Source organism: Diabrotica virgifera, chromosome 8, assembly GCF_917563875.1.
Source record: "Diabrotica virgifera virgifera chromosome 8, PGI_DIABVI_V3a".
Lineage (NCBI taxonomy): Eukaryota > Metazoa > Arthropoda > Insecta > Coleoptera > Chrysomelidae > Diabrotica > Diabrotica virgifera.
In genome coordinates, this window is record NC_065450.1 from 143,214,867 (window position 1) to 143,235,307 (window position 20,441).

Consider the following 20,441-nt stretch of genomic DNA (forward strand, 5'->3'; position numbering starts at 1 on the left):
ATGATTTAGATCATCCTTTAGAGTCCAGGTCTGAGCGCTATGTAACAACATTGACCAAATATAGCATTTGATCATTCCAATGTCTTAAAGCACGCTAACTTATTGTATGTCCGTGTATGTAGTTTTTGAGAATATCGATTTTGAATGTTTAAGCTCTTGTAGCGCAGCATATTACAGCGAACAGTTTTGAAATGTCATTTATACCACACCAAATAATATAATAGGATAATGCAATGTCTCTGCATGATGATAGACTCTTAGGAGGTCATCAGGGTACAGTACATAACTCAATAATAGAAAAAAATGGACATACAATAAGTATGCTTTAAGCCATTGATTCTTTCGCGTAATTTTAAGATTGTGCTTACAGAAGAATTATTTTATTTTTACAAACTTTCTGAGAGTTGCTTCAATTCTGCATTTGATTTCTTTCCTTGGGTCTAGTAAAGACCCAAGCAAAAATTGGAGAGTGTCAAGATATTGGAAGGTGCCAGAAAAATAGGAAGAGTTCATAAAAAGAATGTGTGTGTACTTTGTACGCACGTAAGAAGTTATACTTCTATTATTATGATTTCAACGAAATTAATATACTCAACAGGTTATTTGTATTTTATTTAAATATTAAACTAACTTTCTTAGCTACCACTATTAAAAATTTTTTATTAAAAAGATACCAAAAATTAAAAAAAAAGAGAATATGAATCGTCCGGGATTTGAACCCGGGTCCTCTCGATCTCCGATCACACGCAGGTTACAAGATTTCTCATACATACTGACAAATTTTATAGAACAAGTGAAGTATACAAAAATAAATCAAAAATGATTCACCATTTTCAATTTAGTTGCAAAACGAAAATACAGCTGCATCATATTCTAGTCCAATCAGAGAGTGCAGCAAGCACCTCTACCGGTTTCAAAACTTATTAGTCTCTCATCAGGAGGCATATATGCTGCTCTCTCTAATCCAACTAAAACAAACCCCGGCGTGCAGTCACGGATTACAACGAACGAAATGCCATAGATGCCCTAGCGGCAACTTCTAGCAAAAGACTAAGTTTTCACTCTTGGCATATAAAACAACGTAATGTTACTCTACATCCCACCAGACTGAAAGCAATGGGAACCTTCTCTAGTTACACCTGCGAGGCTTCTACAATTTGCAAGCCATACGGATGCTGAGACTAAGGAAGATGAGGGAATTTCACAATTTATAATTCACGTCCCGTCTGCTCAGCGCGGTAAAGTTCCAACGAGAATGGTTCCCTTCGTACGCCAATCAGAGTAAACATGTAGGAAAATCCAAAATGAATAACCATTTTAATTTCGTTGCAAAACGAAAATACAGCCGCACCATATTCTAGTCCAATCAGAGAGTGCAGCAAGCACCTCTACCGGTTTCGAAACTTATTAGACTCTCATCAGGAGGCACATATTCTGCTCTCTCTGATCCAACCAAAACAAACCAAGGCGTGCAGTCACGGATTGCAACGAACGAAATGGCATAGATGCCCTAGCAGCAACTGCTAGCAAAAGACTAAGTTTTCACTCTAATGGCATATAAAACAACGTAATGTTACTCTACATCCCACCAGACTGAAAGCAATGGGAACCTTCTCTGGTTACTCCTCCGAGGCTTCTACAATTTGCAAGCCATACGGATGCTGAGACTAAGGAAGATGAGGGAATTTTACAATTTATAATTCACGTCCCATCTGCTTAGCGCGGTAAAGTTCCAACGAGAATGGTTCCCTTCGTACTCCCATCAGAGTAAACATGTTTTGATTTACCTACATGTTTACTCTGATTGGAGTACGAAGAGAACCATTCTGGTTGGAACTTTACCGCGCTAAGCAGATGGGACGTGAATTATAAATTGTAAAATTCCCTCATCTTCCTTAGTCTCAGCATCCGTATGGCTTGCAAATTGTAGAAGCCTCGGAGGAGTAACCAGAGAAGGTTCCCATTGCTTTCAGTCTGGTGGGATGTAGAGTAACATTACGTTGTTTTATGTGACAAGAGTAAAAACTTAGTCTTATACAAAAATACTTTAAATATACTTACTATTATTATAAAATATCTTATTCCCGAGGAGGACAAATCCAAAGACACAAAAATTATAATAAATATTACATTTACTAAAAACACTAATATATCCTTATAATGACTTATTTGGGCTCTCTGCGCTGATACATACATATCTTGAAAGATTAGCAACGAACTACATACTGTCTGTGTGCGCATGCGCCGGCATTATAAAATTTCACTCTCGATCGTAAAGAAGTATAACTTCAAAAACATAGGAAATCATCTAGGTATACACTCTCTTTGGAAAGAAGCAAATTCATTTTAAATTAGACTACATATTATTATTATATCATAAATCATTAATCCAGTTATCAATTTACAAATAAATATCGACAATGTATTATCGCTCACTGACCTACTGCGTACATGCTACAGAGTGGGATAACAACTATATGCCAGTCAACAGAGAAAAAAAACTGAAAAAATGCAGTTAATTGAAGATTTTACAAGATATTTGGGGGAAGCTGATACAAAATTCCGTGAAGACGTACGTCGTACAGCTAATTTTGCTTTGTGTTTATTTTAACAATCATGAAGATTGAAAACAGTATATTTGCCTATAAAATGTTGCTTATATGTTAGAGAAAAAATGGTTTTAAATAAAGTTGTAGATTATAACAGGTTCTTTTATTTTTGGGAGTTTCCAAATTAAACTACGTAAAAAATTACACCGAGGTAATTACAAAAAACCCGTATTTTCGGAGTAATTTACTAATGTTAATAACTTTGTTTTTTTGATAATGACATGTAACACAACTAACCAAAATTGTGAAAGGTGATCAGATATTAAACATAGATATTAGAGTACTAGAGGTTGAAAAGTTTTTGAAATATCAAAAATGAATAATCATTTTCAATTTCGTTACAACACGAATCTACAGCCGCATTATATTCTAGTTCAATCAGAGAATGCAGCAAGCACCCCTACCGGTTTCGAAACTTATTAATCTCTCATCAGGAGGCAAATAATATGATGCTCTATCTGACTCAACAAGGACAAACCCCGGCGTTCAGTTACGGATTGCAACGAACGAAATGGCAGGGATACCGTGTCGGCAACTGCTAGCAAAATACTAAGTTTTCAATGTGATAGCATATAAAATAATACTAAAATATTACTCTACATCCCACCAGACTGAAAACAATGGGAACCTTCTCCGATTACACCTCCGAGGTTTCTAAAATTTGCAAGCCATAACGGATGCTGAGACAAAAGAAGATGAGGGAATTTTACAATTTATAATTCACGTCCCATCTGCTCAGCGCGGTAAAGTTCCAACGAGAATGGTTCCCTTCATACTCCAATCAGAGTAAACATGTAAATCAAAACTGAATAACCATTTTCAATTTCGTTACAACACGAAACTACGGCCGCATTATATTCTAGTTTAATCAGAGAGTGCAGCAAGCACCTCTACCGGTTTCGGACAAACCCGGCGTGCAGTTACGAATTGCAACGAACGAAATGGCAGGGATGCCATAGCGACAACTGCTAGCAAAAGACTAAGTTTTCAATGCAATAGCACATAAGATAATACTTAAAATATTACTCTACATCCCACCAGAATAAAAACAATGGGAACCTTCTCTGGTTACACCTCCGAGATTTCTAAAATTTGCAAGCCATAACGGATATTGAGACTAAAGAAGATGAGGGAATTTTACAATTTATAATTCACGTCCCATCTGCTCAGCGCGGTAAAGTTCTAACGAGAATGGTTTCCTAAAATTTTTTGCATTGAAAAGCACTATTTTGATACTTTTGAGTTATATCTGATTGGTTCATTACTGATTACTATTGTTTTAGTTTTCTGAGATGACATTGTCATATTGAATTCTTTTGCTTTTATGTTAAATCTGTGGACTAAACTCTGCAGACTAACTTCATCTTGAGGTATTAATATTGCGTCGTCTGCGTAACAGAATATTTTTACTTGTTTGTTTCCCACTTTTTATTCTCTTCCTTTGTTGACGCTTTTGATTATTTCATCTATGATTGAATTAAATAGCATAGGACTCAATGAGTCCCCCTGTCTTATTCCGCTGACAATATCTATAGTTTCTGTATTCGGACTTCCATTTTGTTATTTTGGTAGATGTTTTTAATATTTTTTATGATATGTAGGGGGACTTCTCTGTTATACGGAAGATCTTTGAGTCTTACTCTGACAAATTCTTCATTCGAGTCAATCAGACATAGAAAGTCTAGTCTCATACTCTAGTGATTTTTTCAGTAATTTGTTTCATGACAAATATTGCATTTGTACACGATTTTTCAATAAGAAAACCCTGTTGTTCATCTGCTAAACAATACTGTTGTGTTGCAATAAACAATATTGTTGTTAGTAGCTTGAGAATGATAATCTCTTCATCAGTAAATGTTGTTTTCACATAGTTGTCAAAACAGATAGAAAGAAACGCGATTATGTTGTATTTTGTTTTGATATCATTGGCAATGTGAGATAATTTAGGACAATGTAGGTAATTTTTGTTCTGGCTATTATGATAAAGTTTCATATTGTAATAACTTACTTGATCCTTTTTTCTTGAGATCCAACTCTCCGTTTTCACTAACGTCAATCATGTCGTAAATTAAATGAGAGCACAATCCAGGCTCAACATCTTCTGTATATGAGCCATTGTATGCCATCCCTCTGGTGTAATCACATATCAGTTTTTTTCCATCGTTATCAATTTGACTAGGAATTGGCTCTGGAATCTGAAATCTGGATGTAATTACAGATTTTGGTGTGGCAATCCTACTACTAGTTGCTGTCGTAGGTGTCTGTTGTATTTTTGTTTTGGATTTGTATAATATAGTAGAAATGTACACAGGATTTTGTTTAACGTCTGTACAAGAAGGTGCGGAATTCCCATAGACTCCATTTCGGCAGTACCTAAAACGTGATTTTATTTAGAAGAACATCTAAATGTGAGAACAATTAACTACATATGCACAATTCCAATATGTAGCATATTCCAATTTTCTAAGTGCATGTGTTTTTGTTGTTTATTAAATCTTGTCCAGGTCCTTTTGCTCTCAGAGCATTTCGTCAAAAAATGGGGAAGATATTCCAGAAGGTCGTAGATATTTCATTAAAATTAAAAAATTTAACACACACTCGACAAAGGACAAACATATTAAAATATTTGGGCGATACTACATTCTTCAAAGGTTTGGGTACATATATGTTGGATATGGTAGGTCGAAACATAAATCTATTGCCACGTCCTCCAGCAAACTTAGATGACCTATGTTATGCCAAAAGAAGAAACGATAATAAAATCATTTTTTTTTTGTTAAATTGTGGCTTATTTCCCATTTAGAATAGTTAGCCATAAAAAGAATCTGGATACAGAAGATTACATTCCATAATGTGATATATACCACTTAATTTGATTAATACCCCATAGAGTAATTTAGTGTATAGAAAATCAAGGAGCCACTCATTATTAACTTTTGATGAAAATAACGTTGCAAATTTGTTTGTGATGTAAAATGTATACTTTCATAAATAAATATTTAAAAAAATATTTGTCCTTCTAGGTGTTTTGGCCTTCAAAGAAATTTTTTTTTGGACAGCAGTATATTTACCTTGTACTGGTGGGTGTTCCTCTGTCTGATACAAAACCGTTTGGACATGTAAACGTTATGCTGCTACCATCAGCAATAACTGTACAGTCTATAAATTGATCTTTGGAGTTTTTACAGAGTATCTGTGTTCCAGTCGGTAAAGATGGTTTAGGGCATAATCCTAAAATTAAAATAAAATAGTATGGTGTTATTTTTAATAATTTATTTTTTTTTTAAAAAGCGTCAAACACGTAGAGTTATTAGTGGAGTAACGTACACAAGGATTCAATTTATTTACATTAAATAGGTGTATATACAGTGATGAGCGTGCTAATAACCGGAAAAATAGCACAAAATATGGAAAACAAAATACATTGCGAAACAAAAAGAGATGAAACTAGTGGAGATGGAAATAATCGTTATAAACGTATAAATTAACACTATATTTTCTCTCTTTAATAATTCTTCTTCAATTTCGGATATTGTTTTCATTCTTATTTCTCCCACTCTTATTACATTGTGGCCCAGTATTGTTCGTATTATTTTTCTTTTAAATTTCAGAAGGCTATCTTCTTCTTTCTTGTTTATCGAGAAAGTTTATCAATATTGTTTTTAGTTGTTTCCGTCCAATATGTAACAACAGGTCTTATTAACGTCTTTATAGGTTGATCTTTGTTCCCTTACTTAGAGTATCTTGCTTCTTAGCAGATTTCTATTCATTCCATCTGTTTTTTGCCTTTTAGAACTATTTCCTACGTTCTCTCTTTTCCGATTTTCCCTATCGTTAACCCCAAGTAGCTACTAGGGCAGTCAATGAGGGTATTTGGCTCCGGGAATAGCTCAAGAAATAAAGTCTACCCTATATACTATGGCGCTTTATCTTGGGGGCGGTTCCCACCCTTTTAAGGGGGTGGAAATTTTTTTTTGTCAATTAACCACGGAAGTCGCTAGAGAACCTAATTCTAAGTAAAAACTATTCTATAATTTTTTTAAGAACTCAATACTTTTTGAGTTATTCGTGGTTATATAAAACATTTTTGTAGCCTATAAAAAACAAGTAATTGGACATCGTATGTCCTAGGTTTTCACCCAAAGTAGTTGAAAGTAGAACTGGAAGTCGATATTTGAACGCTTCGTTTAACTTTGCGTCGATTGATACACGATTTTACTAATTTTGAGTCATTGTTGCAACTCTAAAACCGGAAGTCCAATGTCAAATTTCTCGTCTTTAATACCATAATACCATCCTTGGGTTATAAGCTTTCATTCGACAACTCATTTGTCATTCGATGTGCATTAATAACGGAGGAGTTGTATTAGCGGACGCACAGACAGACGGACAGGCAGTCATGAAACCGGAAGTCTTGCGTAGGTGCGTCAAATAATATATCGGTTGTACTATTCCAGTCACTTTAAAACAGTACTTCTGGTCGTATTTCTAAATCCGGGAGTCCTAGGTCAAATTTCGTACTTTTGGTAGCATCCTGGTATTATAAGCTTTCATTTGACAACTCATTTGTAATTCTACCTGGTACAGTGACGGATGAGTTATATTCGCGGTCGAACGGACAGACGGACAGACAGCCTAGGTCAAATTTCTCACCTTTAATACCATCCTTGGACTATGAGCTTTCATTTGACACCTCATTTGTCATTGTACCTTGTATAGTGACGTAGGAGTTATATTCGCGGTAGGATGGACAGACGGACAGACTGCCTAGGTCAAATTTATCACCTTAAATACCATCCTTGAATTATAAGCTTTCATTTCACACTTCATTTGTCATTCTACCTGGTATAATGACGGAAGAGTTATATTTGCTGTCGTATGGACAGAAGGACAGATAGCCTAGGTCAAATTAACCACCTTTGTACCATCCTTGGATTATAAGCTTTCATTTGACACCTCATTTGTCATTCTACCTAGTGTAATGATGGAGGAGTTGTGTTCACAGACGACAGACAGACAGACGGACGGACAGACGGACGTGGATAATTCAAAATTTTCACATTTTTTCAAAATTAGGTAAAAACAACAAAGATATTCGTTCCTTCAAAAATCTTCTAGCTATAACACAAAAAGGGATATAGTAGGTGAAAAGAGTTTGTTTTTTTTTGTTCGATGCTCAAATCGGTGTATTCAACTTGAAATAATAGAGAAGCCGTCGACTTTAGGTGTCTAATGCTACCGATACCTTGTGAAGTGCTTGAAAACACCTTTAAAATGAGCAATACTAGATGTCAATTACATTTAAACTAAGCGAAATAGGTTGGAAAAAAATGGGTGACTGATGAATTTTAAGAAATTTTAACCTATTTAAATTTAAATCTATTTAACCCCTCATCCATCAGAATTTAAATGCATCGTTTTTCTTCTACAATACCTTTTATTATAGTGTTATTTTTATGTTCAAAAAGTTGGACGGGTTGAAAATGAACGGTTTTAAAAAAAAAAAGATCGAATTATATTTTTAAATTTTCTTAAAAAGCTTCTTTTTCTCCATGTAACTCGAAAATGATAAGAGATACGAAACAACATACCATACAGAAATGTAGGGTTTTTAAACAAAAATTTTGTTTTTATTTTTCATTACTGTTTCTTTTATGATTTTCAAGTTACATGGAGAAAAGGAAGATTTTTAAGAAAATTTAAAAATGCGCTCTATAATTTGATCTTATTTTTTTTTAAAAACCCTTCATTCTAAATCCGTCTAATTCTTTTAACGTGGAGATATCACTATATGAAACGTATTGTAGAAGAAAAACTATATGCATTTTAATTCTGGTGGATGAGGGGTTAAATAAAATTCTCATTTTTTCTTCAAATAGATTAGTCATTAATTATTTTCTGCAGCATATCTCGCTTAGTTGTAATGTTATCGACATTTAATATTGAACATTTTAAAGAGTTTTTCAACCATTACAAAAGGTATTGGTGGCATTATACACCTAAAATCGACCGTTTCTCTGTTATTTCAAGTTAAGTACACCGATTTGAGCATGCACAAAAAAACAAACTCCTTTCACCTACCATATCTCTTTTTGCATTATAACTAGAAGATTCATGAAGGAGCGAATCTCTTTGTTTATATATCAGCTACAAAATTGTTTTATACAGTTTTTTTAGTTAGATGCATAGTTTTTAACGTATGCAAAAAACCGTCCGAAAAGGTGTAATTTTTCATGAAAATTACCAATTTTCAACCACGAATAACTAAAAAAGTATTGAGTTGTCAAAAAAATTATAGAACAGTTTTTGCTTAGAATTAGAATTCTCTCTAGCAACTTCCGTGGTGATTTTGCCAAAAAATTTTCCACCCCTTTGAAGGGGTGGTAAGCGCCTTCCAAAATAATAAGCGCCATAGTATATAGGGTAGACTTTGAATTAGGGGATTAGCAGAGGCTATTCCCAAAATTTCATTAAAATCCATGCAGTAGAATAGAATTCGGAGGTAATAACCTGTTCTTGCTCACATTGACTGGAGTGGATACTGTTTAAAATTAACTTATGGTTAGTTCTGTGTTATTAGATATTACTGAGTTGTTGTGTCATCCTTCCCTATCGTAGTGATGTTGATTACAGTTACTTTCGAGTATTCGTTACAAATCGTTACTTTTGTATAAAGTAATCATTTACAGCATTCGTTACTTTGATTACTACGATTACTTTTGTTACTTTTGTATTTGATTACCCGTAATCATATCGAGAATCGTATTTCTCAGTAGGTAGGTAATTTGTATAGGTATTCCGATATAACAACGACCTTCACCGATCTGTTTAAGGGATAAATCGTTACTTTTATATAAAGTAATCATTTACACACAATATTCGTTACTTTGATTACTATGATTACTTTTGTTACTTTTGTATTTGAATACCGGTAATCATATCGATCGGTAATTCTGAAGAAATCTTTAGGGAGGCTTTAAATGACAGACAAGAGGGAGTAATGCTAGGCGGAGAAGTAATCAACAATATTAGATACGCTGACGATACAGCCATTCTTGCTGAAAATTTACAAGATCTTCAGACACTACTAAATCTCGTCAGTGAAGCAAGTTATCGGACAGGCCTTAAAATCAACATTTCAAAGACAAAGTGGATGGCAGTTGGAAAGATTAATATAGATCAAAGTCAGCTTTCTCTTGATGGAGAGGAGTTAGAATGGGTAAATTATTTCAAGTACCTTGGCAGCTGGTTAAATGTAAATTGTGACTCTGATGAAGAGATAATAACTAGGATCGAAATATCACCAATCGAAGGCTTTTATGACCTGGAAACCAGTTTTGTGTAACAGAAACCTGTCGATGAATATTCGAAAGAAGGTGCTGAAATGTTATGTGTGGTCTATCCTATTGTATGGTTGTGAGACATGGACGTTAAAAACCACAATGCTAAACAAAATAGAAGCATTCGAATTGTGGTGCTATCGACGAATTCTAAAGATATCGTGGGTTTCGCACACTTTCAATGAAGATGTTCTTCAAATGCTGAATTCAGAACGTCTGCTCATAAGCATCATAAAGAGGAGAAAAACAGAATATTTCGGCCATATAATTAGAGGACCTAAATACCATCTGCTTCGCCTTATAATACAAGGAAAAGTGGAGGGAAAGAGATGGATTGGTCGAAAGAAACTTTCATGGCTGCGTAATATTAGACAATGGTGTGGCTGCACAGTAGAAGAATTATTTTGGGCAGCAGCCGATAGAGAGAGATTTCAAGAAATTGTAAACATGATGACGGCCAACGTTTGAATACAGACACGCCACCTAAAGAAGAAGAAGGATCATATCAAGAACCGTATTTCTCAGTAGGTGGGTATTTTGTATAGGTATTCCGTCACACCCGTAAACTCGTAAAATACCGGTCCCGTCCGTTACTCGTTGGGATACGATTGGTATTTTTTTTATATAGAAAGTAATCAAGTGTACTGGTTGTAGATACAATAGTCGTTACTCGCTCTGATACGATTGGTACGAAGTAATCAGAGTAATCAAAGTAGATACAATAATCGTTACTCGCTCTAATACGATGGGTACGAAGGAACGAAGTAATCAGAGTAATAAAAGTAACGATTTGCCTCTCTGTATAGTAATCGTTACTTTCGGTATTCGTAAGTAACGAGTACTTTATAACGAATAGTTACTTTTCAACATCACTACTCTATCGTCATTTAGTTTGTTTTGTGCTGGTTTATCTCAAGCTCTATAATCTTCGTTTCCTTATATTTTAAATAATAGCCGTTCCGTTTTTGTAGCCGATGCAGTTTTGATATCATCTCAGATTTAATATTTCCTTTTTTTAAATACCTAATAGAAAATATCAGAGATATCCCAGAATATGCAAACATGTCTGGGACAAGGAGCACAGAGTACAATGAAAAGATGCACCAATAATTATGAAAGAAAAAGACATGAAAAAGGGAACAGTCAAAGAAGCAGCGCTCATCCTTCTTAACGAATAAAAATGGATAGCAAACCTATTAGAAGAATTTAGCAGGATTTGGTTACCAATACTATAGCAGAAGTCAATAACAAGAACAAGAACATACTAATAGTAGCCGAATGAAGAACGGAGCATCAAGAATCTCATACCCAATATTTATGCAACACACAACGCAACATGAACAAAAATTAAATTAAATAAATTATATTAATTTAAGGATTATTGTTAAATTTAAAACTTCGATAATGAAATTTAATTTTAAATTCAATTTTTTATCAGTCTCATCTATGACACAGATTACCTATACAAAAAAAAAAACAACAAAAATTATAACCCGAAGACGGTCAGAATTTGATACCCCTAGCGCAGTAACATCATTTTAAACAATCTATTTCAATCACAGCTTGCTAGATTCCATAAGATCCAGATAATAATTTCAATTGTTTGGAAAAAGTGCACATAACCTTAAAAGATCAGGTGATGAAATATTACCGGAAATCTCAAACTTATTTTCTTTTCATTTTGAGAACGATTTCCGCAAAGGAAATCGAGACTTCAAACAGTAATTAATTAAGAAGTGTAATTTTCATTACACCAACGATTGTGGCTCAATCCCGTAATACACACACCCAAACTTATATGGAATCACCATGTATTTCAAAATAATTTTTATTTTTGTTGAAAAAACTTGTTATTGTTGCGAACAATAAAGGTTTTTATTGAAAATAAACAAATATGTAAGACAATCTGATAGTAAAGCTCGGTACGGTATAGATTATTTGCTTGAGTTGCAAATTGAACGAAAATAAATAAACTAACTTTTGCGTCCAAAAACGAAAATATGCCTAATGTGGGGTTATAGAACTTACAACGAGGAAAGATTATTGGTCTTGTGGAGAAAGTAATGTTCTCAGAGGGACATAGCTGTAGAGCTAGGCGTAATACAGGGCGTTCTGTCCAAAACCTATGCTAGGTAACAGGGATTAGGAAAGCTCAAAAATACAGCAAGGGAAAGTCGCCAAAAGTAATAACGGCTCTCCAAGATCGTTTAATTGTCCAAGCAGCTGGAAGACACCCAACCATTTCTCACCTGCAGCTCCAAAGGCAGCTTTTGGAAGCTACAGGTGTAACTATTTCAGTTGAAACGCTAAGAAGAAGAGTTCGTACCAAGAAGTATACAGCAGGAGACAGTTATGGGTTCCCGAGTTTTCCAGGCAGCACAAGATTGATTGCCTAATGGTGTCTTCACCACCAAAACTGGAACATTGGGAATTGACAAAATGTGCTATTTTCAAAAAAGTCAGGATTTGTGTAAAATCAGATGACCCACGAAATCGTGTTCTTAGAGGTTGAGGCAGACAAAAGCAAGAACGAAAACTGTCAGATTAATTTTCATCCAATCAACTTTAACTGCTCACAGTAATCAGGCTCTGGAGAGGTGCAACAGGAGAAAATTTAATTTTATTGCATGATAATAGATCGAAAAAATAAAAGTTGGAAATGTTATATCTAATAGCGTGAAAAAGTTGCTAGTGTTATTTTTCAGCCTATTAGTATTTTTATTTTTTTTTTCTGAGCGAATTTTCTGCCCCCCCCCCCCCAACGACCTTGAATTTTATTAAATATCTGATTTTTATGGAAATTTCAATTTATATTATTTGGAATAAAATATGAGCTAAGTCGATCTAAGATCAATTAAAGAAAACTAAAAATGTTGTCAATTACAAATTTAAACGATATTTAAAGTTTTATTTGTTTTTCAGTCTCCCCAGCCCCTTTGAAATGTCCCGCTTCGTGAGTCCGTGCGTGTAATTTTGGCTTATGTTTGGTGCGGTGCGTTACTTTGTTATTATTGTTGTTTGTAAATTAAAGATTTTTAAAATAGATAAACCAGGATCATGGGGAATAAAATCAAGATGTGCTGTGGACCGCCCCATTTTTGGGCAACCACCAAATATACCTGAAAAAGTTTTACCGAAATACAAACAAGCGATGAAGTTTTGTGGTTGCAAGAGGATAAAAAACTCAGCAAGAAAGAGCCAGAATTTTCTGGTATTGCCGAACAGGTTGCAATTAAATTGGAGTAAGTATGGAAAAAGGCTCTAATTCCAATAATTTCACATACAAGAATTATTCAGCTTTTAAAAGCCTATCATTACAAATATAAATATGAAACTTATGAAACCATTTAAGAACAAGCAAAACAGTGAATTTTACAAAAATAAAATTCAATGCTTTAAGAACAAAAGTAAAACTACACCTTTCGATCTTGCACCATGCAAATGTGACACTCTGATTAATTGTCTTTGTAGCAAATCTCAAAAAGTGCCTCTGGATGAGTGCGAATTTCTATTAAATCAAAGAGGTCCCAGAAAAATGGTGATAAGCTCGATTAATAGGGAAAACAAAAACAAATATAATCAGAGAGAACAACGGTAAAAGAAGAAAATTACCGACGCAAAGACAAAACTTTAGCTCAAGTAAAAAACAGTACCAAGTTTTATGGTCAACCGATCGTGGAAGAACACATAACATTTGTGCATGAGCCAGGGTGCAAATATTTCGGATATGTGTATCCGCTGTCTGCTATATCAGAAAGTATCAAATCCAGCTATTGCATGTGACGAAACAGTCGTAAATACTGACGTTAAGGGTGATGTAATACGGCTGTTAGGAGAACATCTTTAAAAACCGCTTCAGTGGTTTGTATGTCTGCGACATTCAAATGATCTACCCCTTGGACATCAAAAGAAGTTTGCCAGTGACCAAATCAAAAAACGTGAGGGTCTTCAAACTTTCTCCTATAAAAATTTTGATTCAAACGACTACTTTGAGTTAATTAACTAACAAGAATATCACCTTACAGAACCACCTATATTCATATTCTCTAGATTTTCGAGTGAAAATCTGCGAGATTTTATTAAGAATCCTAACTTAGGACCTTTTAACATTGAGATTGAGAAGTATCACTGCCACAAACAATAGAACGATGTGTCAAGCTTGTGACACAAGCTTCTCTATCAGTTTGTGGAGCGTATTCGAGGGATAGATTTATAAAAATTCGAATTGATTCCAGAAAAACTATGCCTCACTTTAATGCTAAATCGGAAAACATCTTCGAATAGAATGCTTTTACCATATTTTTTTGTAATATTTATATACCTAATTTTGTACTTTGCTTTATATTTATTTTAGTATTAAAAACTTGGGTGACGTCATGGAGACGGATAAGTTAGGCTATTTTGTTATAAAAAGAATGTTTTAGTATACTTTCCTTTAAGTAAAATTTTTAATTGCCTTTGGTGAATTTTGGTGAAACCAGAAAATATTTTCCAATTTAAACCGAATTTATTTATTTAAGTTCTATAAGGTATTACATTTCCCTTACAAAAGAAATTCGCATATTAATGTATTTTTTCTAATTTTCAGTTGCCGTGGGGGGCAGAAAATATTTTTTTATTTCAACGCAATTTTACTAAAATACTAAATAGTGTGTTAGGTAACTTTTGTGAGCTATTACATTTTCGTTTCGAAATAAAAATTTGTTTCGTCTGTTAACATTTTTTCACAATTTTTAACTGTCTGGGGGGGGGGGGGTAGAAGATATTTTCCAATTTCGAAAAAATTTTACCAAAATACTTAACAGTTGATTGGGCAACTTTTGTGAGGTATTACTTTTCCATCGCAAAAAAAAAATTTTCGCCTTTTTCGATGGACTCTACTCTACATACCATTAGAGTGACTACAGGCATCATTAAAGCAGAAGCACAGAATAACTAACCATACAGGAGCGAAACTCAGGCCGAAAACGGTAACATAAATTTCATGCTCATGCGTCACGTAACTGGTGCAACCTCACCTTTGCGACTGACAATGACAGTTGTTTTTAGTTAAATTTTATATTTATATATGTTTTATTTCATAGTTCATTTATATTTTATAGTAAAATTTTATATTTCATATTTAATTATTAAGCACTTGTCAAAAATATCACATTATTTGGAATGGTCTATTCCTTAGAACATCAAGTTCTATTCTGTAACTGGTGCACAAGGTCAAATATTTCGGTCCCCACAAAATCAATGGAAACGACAGTAAGATTCGCTTCTGTGTGCTAGTTATTCTGTGGCAGAAGGTATCTCTTGTTTGGAGTGGCCTGCTTGCTCACCCGAGCTTAGTCCTATTCGCGGTGTGCAAGTACTTGGAAGGGGAAACGAGAAACGACCCTGTGCGAGTCGCGGAGAAATATTGCAACTATCTTAAATAATTCATATTGTCAATTGAAATTGTCAAATTGACGTATATTTCATACCTTCTGTCAATGAAGCAGAAAAATTATATATTGCTCCACAATATTGATATGATATGCAATTATTATATAAAGGTAAATTTAATTAATTTTATTTTGCTTGCAGTACTGAATTTTAATAACTAATTTTATTTACTACATACAATTGTTGACGTTTTCATAACATAACCTGAATCTTATTTTTTCTTCTTATTATTTTTTTGGACTATGGCCTTGACAATTATCCAGTAACCAGGACTAATATAATTGGCCAATATAATTAAAAGTGCGAATTTTAGTATAGAGCGTAGAAATAGGGGTCGCTTTGCCGAACTTGCACGGTCCCAATAGAGTATTTGTGGGATATAATTAAAAGAAAAATTAGAGCTCGCCGGGATAATCCACAAAACACCGCACGGCTAGTGCAAGCTGCTCTTAAAGGATGAAGCAACATATCACATGAAAATGTTGATAATTTGATTAGGAGCATGCCCACACAAACTAAAGCTTGCATAATTACGGACTAGAGGTGATAACACTGACTACCACAAAATACAAAAAAAAAAAATAAAAACAATTTAAACATTATTCGTTTTATATTGAAATTTTTTATGCTATTGACTTTAAAACAACTACTTTCAATTTGTTTGTTAAATACTTTATTGTTTTAATTGTTATGTATTTGTTATTAATTTGCTTTAAAATAAATATTGTTTGACTTCGTGTGTTTATTTTTTTAAGTTCTCCCGAAATAGTAAGAAATATCAGATGATCCCAGATATATCAGATATAAGATGATATCAGATATAAGTTTGGGTGTGTGTATAAACATAACACTATAATTTTACATCTTGAATGAAATCTGTTTTTCAACCTTTGGTACTTACTGAGACAGGTGGGATGATTGTAATAACTTTCACAGTCATAATATGGTGAGACCGTGGACAATATAAACCGCACATTACATGAAAATCGTAAGATAGTGCTGGACAATACAACATCACCAGGCCTTTTTTCTACGCCATCTTCGAGGAACCATTTCCCATTTTTTGGATATGCTGGAAGTATGCAGTCCTCTAAGTGATTCTTAGTCATTTCTCTCTTTATAAAGGAGTAGTAGAATGGGACACTAGTATATAAAGCGTTCGTTTGGTAATTACACTGAAACGTATTTAAATTTGGTGCTATGCTTACGATTCCTTGAAGGTAGTATCTGTAAAATAACGGAACGCTATATGATGTCTAAAATAAATTACAGAATAATATTTTTCATATTTATATACTTGTAAATTATAGGTGATAGAGTAGCGTTTCGGTTAACCGAAATGAAGGGGGACAATTTTTTTGGATCATTAATTTTGTCTATTTAAGGCTATCGGTATATAATTCGCAAATATTTTACGGGCATCCCTACTTTTGCGGTCTTTACACGGCAAATTACGTGTAGTAAAATTCACACTAGTATGAATATTATGTAAACATTACTATATTATTATAGAATGTCATTCAACTTGAAAATGTCATCATTAATTTAAAGAGATGGCTTTTGAATGTTCTTGGATAACTTTTATTTTTATAATTGCAAATTATTATTTCAGTTAATAAATGTGATTATTTCATTCATAGATCAAAATTAAATCGATAATTTTGATAATTTCCCGTCGTCAAGTATATTACGTCAGATGCCCTTCGTTGCTATGAAAAAATATATTCAGTGACATTAATGGCAATTAATGTTTTAAAAATTATAAAAGTGATGACTTTCTACCGTCAAATATTTATAACAACTGTGGGTTTAATTGTACTAATTCGTACTTACATTAATAAATTACAATAAAATTTTGGTTTTGATCAGCTTTATTCATGAAATAATCGCAACAAATTGCACTCGATCTCTAAAATTAATATAGAATTTTAGAACTCTTGTGCAATTACTACTGATAATTTTTTCACTAACTATGTATTCAGTGATTGTAATAATTTATATGTACAACAAAAACGAATACTCAATCGAGAAAAGAGGAAAAGTGTTAAAGTGTTTTTTAATAATATATTGTTACTATGGAACATTTACAATTTTTATCATCTTTAACAACAAAATACTTGGATCACAGAATATATTATCCTGATGTATTGTTTGCTTGGATCTTCCACAAATAATACACAATAAATAACTTTTTATTTAGTTCACGTCTTAAATCAATTATTTATCAAATATACCATATATCAATATTATTTAATCAACAACTCAAAATATTCCCGATGCCATGTCAAATATTTAAAATTGTCACTGATTGTCACTGTCTGACTGACAGTACGCTGACAATATTCTATTCGAATGAGTGTTTTGTATGACAAAGACAGATTTGGGGATATTACCACGGACATTGGGTTCATTTTTTTCGAATACTGAAAAAACCAATAAATATTTTTGAAAAATTTAACTGCAGAATGAAAGACTATATTATTACCGAGGGCTGAAAGTCCCTTAGAATAAATAAAAAGTTTATTTTAAATTAGGTATTTTAAATTAAATATCACACTAAATTTTCTCTTAGTTTTTTACCCCTGTAACTTATTAAAATAGACATTATAGAAGTTCTCAGGGACTTTCGGCCCTCGCCAATAACGTAATCTTTCATTATGCGTTTAAAATTTTCAAAAATACTTAGTCAAGGAAATGAAGCATTTAGGCTCGCAATTTTTTCGTCCAGCATGGATTTACTTGAAATTTTCACAGGAGGTAGAGAATATTCCAAGGATCATTTTCTATATCATGCCGCTGTACGCTAAAACCTTGGGGGTGGTTGCCACCCCATCTCGGGGGCGGGAATTTTTGATTACATTTTAACCATGTAAATCGATGTATAAATTAATTCTAAGAAAAAAACATTTTTTACATTTTCTTCATAAAACTAATATTTTTCGAGTTATTCGCGCTTGAAAGTAACAGTTCTTCGACGAAAAAATCGACTTTTTTAGAGGGTTTTTTGAGAATACCTCGAACTATCTGCATTTACTCAAAAAAACTATAGATACGTAAATTGTATATTTTAGTAACACAAACCAAATTCTTTTTCTGTAATATCTTTAAGACCAATACAAATCTAGATACAACATGTTAAAAGTTAGCTTTTTTCGTTAAATGTAGTGATGAGCAAAACAAGAACAAGACCAAGACCAGGCTAGTCTTGGTCTTGGTCTTGTTCTTGCAAGCCTGGTCTTGGTCTTGGTCTTGCAACTAAAAGGCAGTCTTGGTCTTGGTCTTGGTCTTGCACTAGCCGGTCTTGTTCTTGGTCTTGGTCTTGCTGCAAGAGTCTTGCTGGTCTTGCTTTTTTGGTAGTAATAATTTGAACCAAACAATTTCGAATAAAATGTACATTGAAATAAATAAAGATGTGAAGAATGAAACTATATTTTTTGCTTTAAAATTTTAACAGAATGTAGAATGTAGTTTCAAACGGATACCAATTTTAACATTATACATTCACCTAATGACCTAATTACTTCTCTCTATATAAAGAGATTAGAGTATATTTTTATAATGGTAATGTTTATCAGTAGGAAAAACCTGCATTTACAACCTTTGTTGCAATTGCCGGCCTTCGGTTGTGTCACGTTGTGTTTTGCATGCTGTCGATACCTGCCGCCTGCCTTCAGACCACGTCTTGAGTCTGGATTATTGTTTATTGCCCCTGTATTTTAATAAAATGTTAAAGAAAAAGAGCTTATTAAAGGTGCCACAAATGGTCGGGGACCTTCAATTCACGGATTTTACGAAAAGGGATAAACGGTTTATAGTTGTTAACAGATAATGATCTGCTCCTTTCACTCGAACACTGCAGTATTTATCCTACGAGGGTCAAATTTAAGAACATAAATTAAATTTTTTTAAGAGAACACAAAAATCAAATATTTTTTACTCTATTTAATCATTATTTAACAAAATTAACTTTTTTATAAACTAACTAAAACATACTTTTTAGTAAATACGTACATATTTACCATACCTATTTATAGACCTAATACCATAACATAATAACTAAACCTAATGGGGAGTTATAAACGCTTAATTCTGTAATTTGTTATCTTGCAGTTCTTTAATTTTATTTAAACTACATTGCTCTCGTAACACGAGTTATTCGCACTTTTTATTTTCACATATTTTTGGATTGAATACCCATTATGACATTTAAAAAGTTGAAAATATTCGGATGTGGGTAGTAAAAACTAGAATTTAAAACACACTGAAATGATGCGCATGCATTTCAAGTGCGGCACATACTATTTGTACTACTGGCCCTTTCTGGGGAAAACCTAGATTCTTCCAAATAGTTTTCAACTATGAAATCAGTAAAATTCTTTACACGTTTGTCATCCGGGATTTTCACAAATAATTCAACTTCCAACTTTCGTTGATTGTAAAAAATTAATCCAAAAAATAATTTTAAAAATTTGCCAGTATCGGAATTTTTGTCATTATATTCAGAAACTGAACCTAAGCTTTGGATTTTGCGATACCAAGCTTGACACATTACAATCGACAACCAGTTATTTTTTATTCAGGCCACAATGCTTTCACAGCATTGTGAATCCCTTTTCAAAATATATTATGATATTTTTTGTATTCATTTTAAATTTAACGACCTACATTTTTCCTCGATTATGCGAAAAGAATTTAAATACGTGTCAGTATTTTTATTAGACAAAAAAGCGAAAACTACTGTTACATAAAAACCGTTTTTAATTGCATTTTTTTTAATGGATTACCCTATCTATAATTATATTTTCTTGTCTTACAAGTAATTTCAATTGTTCTTGAACTGTCGCCGTTTGAAAACTTGCCTTCTGGACGCTTTGAAAGTTGAGAAAATGCAAACCGTTTGACTTAATCAAAACGACTTAAAAATATAACCAAAATATTATGTATTTTAAAAAGTCGATATTGTTTAAGGTTTCTTATAATGTCAGTATATATTATTAAACAAAAAAAATAAAGTTAAATAATAAAAACCAATTTTTCTCAAAAAAGTGCAAGAGTCTTG

The 20,441-nt window shown here is 33.1% G+C and overlaps 1 protein-coding gene across 2 annotated transcripts in view; it reads right to left on the bottom strand.

The window, feature by feature from the left end:
- The window catches only part of LOC114334142 (uncharacterized), a 148,176-nt gene that overhangs the window by 19,795 nt on the left and 107,940 nt on the right, over positions 1 to 20,441 (bottom strand). For both annotated transcript variants that reach the window (XM_050659942.1, XM_050659941.1), the window contains exons 9-11: positions 16,284 to 16,609; positions 5,681 to 5,840; positions 4,618 to 4,982 (exon numbers count right to left, since the gene is read on the bottom strand). In XM_050659942.1, coding sequence (XP_050515899.1) covers positions 4,618 to 4,982; positions 5,681 to 5,840; positions 16,284 to 16,609 — 851 coding nt within the window. The remainder of the gene's footprint in view (positions 1 to 4,617; positions 4,983 to 5,680; positions 5,841 to 16,283; positions 16,610 to 20,441) is intronic.